Here is an 8,470-nt window from a genome sequence, read left to right as displayed (position 1 = left end):
CCAAAACTTCACCATTTTTCGGAAAATCCATTTTGCGATCTGGACCACTGTGCAATGCTTTTTGAAGATCGAAAATTGGATGGACATATTATTTTTGGCATTTATTTAAAATCGACACGCAAAAAAATCATTTAAATGTTGAAACTATATGGCTAGATTTTAATGGTTTATACGATTATATTTTATATAAATTTTATTAAAATCATATTCATTCATATATTTTCATATATGGCAGTTGACTCAAACATAAAACGATTTTAATTTTTATTTTGTTCAAGACTTATTAAGTACCCAAACAACCCACCATTTTCTAATGTCGATATCTCAGCAACTAATGGTCCGAATTACAATTCTGTAATTCTGTAATTTCGGAATACATTCGTCCGGCTTCAGCTGAAGATTCATGCTGTCCCATGTTGCATGTTCGAGTGTAGACCTACGGAAAACCTTGCCGCGAGGAGAGGTGAGTGAACCAGTACACGAGCCACCTACGACATAATTCCTCGGGCGGCCCAGGTCAACTCGAAGTTACCCCAGGCACCCCCAGTGCAGGACACATTGGGGTTGAAAGCGGATAGAATAAGCAAAACATCAAAGCAGAGCGCAAGCCATACTTTTAAAGTGGTATCTGCAAAGGAATTTGTATTAACAAAAGGGTCAAAAATAAAAAGGTGATACTAATTAATACTTCCCTGCGACCTTGGAGGTCTCTCGGTTGTACATTTAGCCGTGAACACCAAGCTTGGTATCAATCTTCGTCAGTCGGTGTGGTATTGATCACAGCTGGTGTTAGTTTGACGCTCCGTCGTGGTCTGTTGTATCCTGCGGCTGCGTAGCAAGTCAGATGCTCGCTCATTCAGTTTGAAACGAAAAGAACAAAAGAGAACACAAGAAAACATTAGATTCTGATAGTGAGTTTCAACTCAGATGTTAAGTGTAATATAATATTAAACATAATAGTTCACTTCATGATTCTTTATAGACACTTTATTTATTTTGCTTTCACTATCACATTCACTATTTCTTCGGGTCGTCTAATTTTCGTCGTGTTCCTGTACTTGGAGAATTCCGCATAACTAATCACTGCTGGTTCGTAGTGTAATGTCAAACATGTTACAAGCTAACACAACAGTGAAACAGAAACAGAACTTCACAAGCACGGGAATTTCCACACGACCTCCCAGTGAATTAATACCGAGCTTTAACTATTTTCATACTACTATTACCTAAAATGTCCAAAGCAGCTCAGCAAAACTCACTGGGAGCGTTCCACAATTTAGCCCCATCCGGGGGGAGCTTATCCCTTTGTACCCTCGTGTTTGTTTCCTTCGATCAGTAGTCTAGGTAATCCAACAATGTTCAGCACAAGTTTGAATCGAAAGCAATTGCTTGAACAGCTGAACGGATCAAACTATTGCTTCCCTTGCTGAACTAACTATCCTACTGTTACTAAGGAAACAAAAGGATAAAACATCATGATTTGATGTTCTAACAGGTACGTTCAACTAGCCAGCTGCGAGACCCATCAGCCCGGCCGGGAACCAATCCATATCTGTCGAGTACAGCATACGGTGTGGTTCACAAAATATCAAATACAGTGAACACAACACTAATGCCATACATATGGACTGGCGGGATGGAAGCACGTGGACACCTCCCCCCAACTAATGGTCCGATTTACAATGTTAAAATATGGAACATTCGTAAAATTTCCCGATTTTTCGAAAACAATATTTTCAAAAATTTAAAATCAAGACTAACAATTCAAAATGGCTTAACATTCAATAATACGCCCTTTTGAACTGTTAGTCTTGATTTTATTTTTTTAAATATTGTTTTCGAAAAGATCGGAAAATTTCACGAATGTTTCATACTTTAACATTGAAAATCGGACCATTAAAACGAAGTTGACTTTTATAGCTGTCGGCCACCATTGCTAGTACCAACCACTAGTGTCTTCCTTTTTATCAACAAGGACTTCGCCGCCCTGGGCTCCTAAGTGTATGAAAGTATGGCACGGAGCGACGGCGCCGAATACCCATATTTACACAAAGAATTTTAGAGCGCCCGCCGCGGGATTCGAACCGGCGACCTCTGGATTGTGGATCCAGTGCGCGGTCCGATTGATCCACACGGGCGGGACTAAAATCGGACCATTAGTTGCTGAGATATCGACATTAGAAAATGGTGGGTTGTTTGGGTGACATTTAGAAAACATCAATTTTCCTGTTTTTAAATCTTTGCATGGCAATATCTCAGCAACTAAGGGTCGTATCAACAAAGTTCAAAAAAGCAAAATATAGAGAATTTTCTCAGCTTTTCAAAAATATTTTTTTCTAAAGTGGGCAAACAAGGATACTAATTTTAAAAAATTAATAACTGCGACTATTTTGAAAAAAGTTAAATGGCTAACTATAACTTGAAAACGGTGCACTTTATCAAAATTTCACTTAGTACTTTTTGATTGCAAATTCAATTTTACATCGAAAAATGAAGTTTAAAATTTTTGCGACCAATATTTCGATTTTTTTAAAAATCTGTGTTGAGACAGGCGGGAAGATGCTCCTCCGGGCACCGTTTTCGTGAGCAGGGCAAAATAAAACTCTTTTATTTTCCACATGCTACAAAACTGAAAATTCGACGGTAACATTTCAAAAGGCATCATGTACATTTTGACACTTTCTGGGTTATTGCATATTCTGAAAGTACTCCTAATAAGCTACCTCTCCACCAAAAATGAGCAAAAGTTACTTCAGTAAAGTCTGTTTAATCATGATTTTAAATAAAGTTACATAAACAAAATCTCTGCCATCAGCAGTCACTGTTTATATAGCCCTGTCAACCTGTCAAACAAAAGACTACATGAACCTCGTGACGAAAAAAAAGCAACATGAACAAAGCGCCATGTACATTCGGCGAAGAAAAACGAATCATAACAAAGCGTCCCCCTCAATGACAGCAGGGTGATATAGACGTTGGTGATTTCAAAAGAAGTTATGTTTGTTTTTCTCATATAAAATTACGGAAATAGTGTTTTATTGAATTTGGATGATCAAGTATCAATAAAAGCAAGGTTTTTCATCGTTTGTTATCATTAGAACATCTTATTTTGCTTTTATATTAAAATGGGAATTGAAAATGGATGCTCAACATTCAAATGCGTTTTTCTCAAAACGCATGGTTTGTACATGATGCTTTTTGAAATGTTGGCGTCGAAATGTTTATTTCCTAATTAATAACATTCAACAGTTCACAATACACTCAACCCCCGGTGGTTGGTCACTTTTTCGTTTGACACTTTTTTAGTTTGTACCCCGTTGGTTGGTCAAAGTCAAACTAAAAAGTGACGAACTGTCACTTTTTACACGGCGCTCACGCACACCATCAAAACAAACGTTTGGTAGTGTGTGTGAACTCCGTGTAAAAGGGGTGTCAAACTAAAACGTGACCCCGTTCGTTTGACAACAGTTGGTGTCAAACCATCGGGGTTTGAGTGTATTACATTTACTCACAGATTTGGTGTTTTTACGCAGCTGACCTGTCCAGCTGCGCCCGTGCTCCCGCTTGCTCAGATTGTTTTGATTTCTTTATTCAATTCCAAGCGACAGCACGGGCACCAGTCAAACAATACACAAACACTGACACTGACGCAGAACAAGGGAGTGCTTCGGACGCGCTCCGTCGCAACAATCTGTATTGATTAAAAAAATCATAACTCGGTTAAAGACTTTTTGCCCATTCTGGAAATTTCTGAAAAGTTGGCATTTAATGTCCTCTAAAACATATCAGAAAAAAATTAAAAATAGTGTTTTTTTGCAAATCAAGTTTTAGTGACAAAAAATTATATTAAAAATCATTATTTTTTTTACCGTGTATCATTTTTTTCAGTGTAGTCCATATCCATACCTACAACTTTGCCCAAGACAACAAATCGATCAAAAAAAAAATTCATTCAAAAGATACAGATTTTTGAATTTTCACATATCATTTTTGTATGAACAGCTGCAAACTTTGTATGGAAAATTATATGAACGAACAAATAATGCAAAATGGCTTCTTTGGGCAAACCGAAGGCACCAAAAAAGTTTCAGCCGGATTAAAAAAATACAAAAATTTAAATTAAAGAAAAAAGACCGATTCCGCTGAGAACTGCTCTACTATGTTGAAGGGTGATAAGAAATTACTTAAAGGGCCTTTCCAACATAGTTTCTATGAAGTTTGATCACTTTTATATAAAAAAAAGTCACTTAACAAGACAAACATTTTTGAAAATAGTGTAAATATGTCAAAAAAAGACACTACTTTTACAAATAAGCATCAAAACAATTAAAAAATCAACTAATGTTGCATTAAACGTGATTTGTGTGCCTTATGGTTGGTCTAAATCAGGGGTGACCAAAGTATGGCCCGCGGGCCAAATGTGGCTGGCGAGATGATTTTTTATGGCCCGCGGTCCTATTTTGAGGTTTAGTGAAAATTTTCAGTTTTTGTTAACATATAACTAATGATTTACCCATACTTTGATCCTGAATATACGAAACAGATATTTCGTTGAAAAATCTATCATATTGAAACAGTTTCACAAGTGTGAATGATTGAATGATTGAAAACAGTTAATTTCGTCAAAAACTTCATGAAAAGTTATGAAAAGTTGAGTACGTAACATCTGATTCAGGCTGTCGAAAATGTATTAAAATATTATTGAAATTGGTGGAATAATTGTGTATAAATCACCTGTTTTAAAATATTTTTACAAAAAAATAATAATGTGAAAATACAAGGAAATTCAGTTAAAGACCACACGGAGTATAATTTGAAATAAAGCCATTTAGGTTTAAAAAAAAATAAACATTTTACACTAGAACGTCCAATTTCACGTCCCGGGAAAAAAATCCCAGGAGTTCCCGAAAAAAATTATTTTCCGTTTCTCGGGAAAATTGTAAATTTCCAGGGAATTCCAGAAATTAAAGTATACATTTTCTCGACTTTTTTGCACATTTTTTATTATTTACAAGAATAAAAATTAATACAAGAGCTCAACTTTATTTTATTCAATTCAATTTACTTCAATTTAGTTCAAAAAGAACAAACTTATCAGTTCGTCTGAAAATTTCATATCAAGGTTTATTTCAGATGATATAAATTTCTGAAGCATTCAAAACTGGGAATAGATCTTATTTATTTGTTGGGCAACATTATGTTATGAAAATAAACGATTATAATTTTGGTATGTTTGGTATTTTTTGCTGTTAAAATTCTTAATTATGCTGAATCATTAAAAAATCATTTAAAAAACTACTTCTTATTAAATAAAAGGTGCCCAAAAGATGCAAACATATTTTAAAAACTCGCTCCAAATTTTGAGTTGTTATTGCATAAAAATGGTATTTCAATTGAAAAAGCAGATTTAAGAAAAAATCAATGCTTATTAATTTATTCATGAGCTCAAACTAGTAAGATTTGTTATAGAAAAAGATTTGCCATGCATTGTGCATTATTTTTTTCATTTCAACATAATTATTAATATTTTTTTTATCATATTCTTTCAAACTGGCCACAGAGAAAAAATTAAAAGCAATTCTATGGTTTTGGAGCATAGATGCGTTTTACTCACTTTCCAAACACTGTGCTTGAATCAAAATAATACCTACATCTAAACAAAAAATACTTATCAACATTTTTTGCTACTCTGTATGAATTGAAAGACAGCTTATAAATTAAGAAAATTAATATAATTTCTTGACGTTTTATGTTTTTATACAGATAGTCAAGGCATTAATTGATCCTCACAATTATTTTAACCATTTAAGTTGCTATTCTATACAATTTTGTTGCAAAATATTAATCAGCACCAGGATCAGAACAATTTTCGATAAATTTTAAATCCCGGGAAATTTGTTGAAAATTTCCCGTTTCCCGGGAATTTTGTAACCCCGGGAAATTGGACGCTCTATTTTTCACATTTGGCCCGCAAGCTTATATGTAAACTTCAAATTTGGCCCGCCACTCTAAAACTTTGAGCACCCCTGGTCTAAATCCATTCTAAAGCCCAAAAACAAGGGTGGCTCATTCTGCCCCTATTTCATTTATCACAAAAACACGTTTGAATTTGATTTGATAGTTAAGTTCTCGCTTACTTTTTCAAAAGGTACTGTGTACATAGGAAACGCACTGGTTATTTTGAAAAAGTAATCTAAAGTTTTTTTATTTATGATTATTAAACTTTATTTACATTTTTTACCTTTACTTTAAAAGGATAAAATTTCCGAAATTGAACTAATCGAAAATTATTTAATTTAGTGAAAAAACACGCAGAAAAATAAGGCATAATTGAATAAACAAAACATGTTGATGATTTATAAAACAATTGTTTTGTTGAATAAATGCTAAACATCAACATATGTTTTTAATAGCAACAAAACGCTTTTGTAGAATCAAGAAGATTCAAGGTTTGATTCAGCTCAAAATGTTGTTGATTATTGTTTTCGAATATTGAGATAAGTGCTCAAAACGAATTAACTGACTCACAATTCTCGACCTTCTCGCGACTTGAGTGGCTATCCTATAAATATTTTTTCAATGTTCATATTGCGACGATTTCTTTTAATATTTCTAAAAAATAGAAGACATAATATTAATAATGATTTTCCTTAAATATGAAATCAATGGTGTTAAATCAATTGAAAAATTACGATAAAATTAAGTGTAACGAAAGTAATAAAAATGTGTAAATCGAAATATTTATAATTACAAATTTTCGATCGACGTTTCAATGAAGTCTTAAATAAGGCAGAAATTCAATTCTTCGATACGACATTCCAACAAGCTTTATACAATTGAATGGGGAATCAAATCAACATTTCCAGAGTTTTTTTTTAAAAGGTCCTATAAGCTATTGTCTTTCATATGTTTATAGGACCTAATAAAAAAAAATCAAGATTTCGACATTGCCAATCATTAAAAGACATCAAAAAGACTTTGGATTGCTCTTAAAGAATTTCAGTTGTTTATCGACAAGTTTTGATTGCATTTCTTCAATAGTCACACCATCACATAAATTCTATCAACGAGAATAACTGGATGCACAATCCAAACTTTTTAGTAGCGAGATAACCCTTCTGCGTTGAAAAAAAAATGGTATCGAACTTATTTAGACACTTTAGTTTAGTCTCTGAAAAGTATAGAGATCCTCCGGCTTCAGGTATCCATCGCATCAGTTGCTATTCTACTTTTTGCGGAAGGTAAAAGCATATTCGGCTTTTGAACAATAATTGCAAGAAAGCAAACAGCTAGTTTTGATCTCACTTGTTATCTCCATACTTACCATTCACTATAACTTTCTTCCGATGGATCAACAATGCCAAGAACCTAAAACAACAAAGGATTAGCCGACGACTTGCAAAAGGTAAACAACAATCTGTTCCAAAAGGGACTTTCTTTTCCAAGCAATAAAAAGTAAACAAAAACACGCAACACACTGGATTCCACTGTTAAAGGAGCCGGGCCTTTAAATGTATTATGTTTCGTGTTGGTTTTATCCACTGATAATATAATTAATCCTTAAAACGATGTTTTATCCTCTCGCTCTCTCTTGCTGGAATCCTCTAGAACTGCATACGATGCGGGTACTGGTTCGTTCGCAGCGAGAACATCGACTTGAGGTACCGGCGGATCACCTTGGCCTCCGGGTGCGCCTTGATCGCCTTCAGGACCTCCTCGTCGACGGTCTTCTGGTCGGCCTTGCGCTGCTCCGACGGCACGTACTTCTCCTCCTTTTCGGCGAAGATGTCCTTCTCGGTGCGGGTGTTCTTCTTCTTGCAGGCCCGGCGGAAGTAACCGTCGTTGATGTGCTTCGGGATCTTGGCCTTGCGCAGATCGACCCGGGTCTTGGTCGCGATGACGTAGTTCTGCGAGACGCGACGAACCGGGCAGCTGTTGAGGGCAAACGGACCGGTCACCAGCAGCAGACCCGACTTGAGCGCCTTCAGCAGGACGACGCGCTTTCCCTTATGACGACCGGCCAACAGGATCAGCACCTTGCCCTTCTTCAGCGTCTTGCGGATGTTGCGCTTGTGGTTCCGGAAGCACCGCTTGCCGGACCGCTTACGGATCAGCGACTTGGTCGGCAGGTAGCTCTTGTTCTTCTTCACCAGCACCTTACGCTCACCACCGTTCTTCGCGCCGCCGATCTTCTTCACCACCGTAATGGCCACCTTCGGCTTCTCCGTGCGGACCTTCTTCAGGCTCTTCAGCGCGTACAGCGCCTTCCGGGCGGCGATCTTGCCCTTCGAATAACGACGCACTCCGTCGGCCAACAGCGCGTTCTTGAAGCGGTTCGCGCGCTTCTTCTTCTGGTCACCACCGGTTTTGCCGGGTTTGGCCACTTTCGGGGCCGCGGCGGCCTTTTCCTTGGTCGGGGCCATCTCGAAACACGTGTAAATAAGTGCACAACACTTGGAGAAAAGAACTC

General features: G+C 36.5%; 1 protein-coding gene across 1 annotated transcript; it reads right to left on the bottom strand.

Moving 5' to 3' along the window:
* Nucleotides 1–7,477: 7,477 nt before the first annotated feature.
* LOC120425218 (60S ribosomal protein L6) lies at nt 7,478–8,470 on the bottom strand. The gene has a single exon (XM_039589649.2). It carries the CDS (start codon nt 8,421–8,423, stop codon nt 7,605–7,607), a length of 819 nt encoding a protein of 272 aa, XP_039445583.1. The 5' UTR covers nt 8,424–8,470; the 3' UTR covers nt 7,478–7,604.

This window comes from Culex pipiens, chromosome 3 (genome assembly GCF_016801865.2).
Source record: "Culex pipiens pallens isolate TS chromosome 3, TS_CPP_V2, whole genome shotgun sequence".
Lineage (NCBI taxonomy): Eukaryota > Metazoa > Arthropoda > Insecta > Diptera > Culicidae > Culex > Culex pipiens.
The sequence above is the reverse complement of the archived record's forward strand: the minus strand, read 5'-3'. Positions and strand labels throughout refer to the sequence as shown.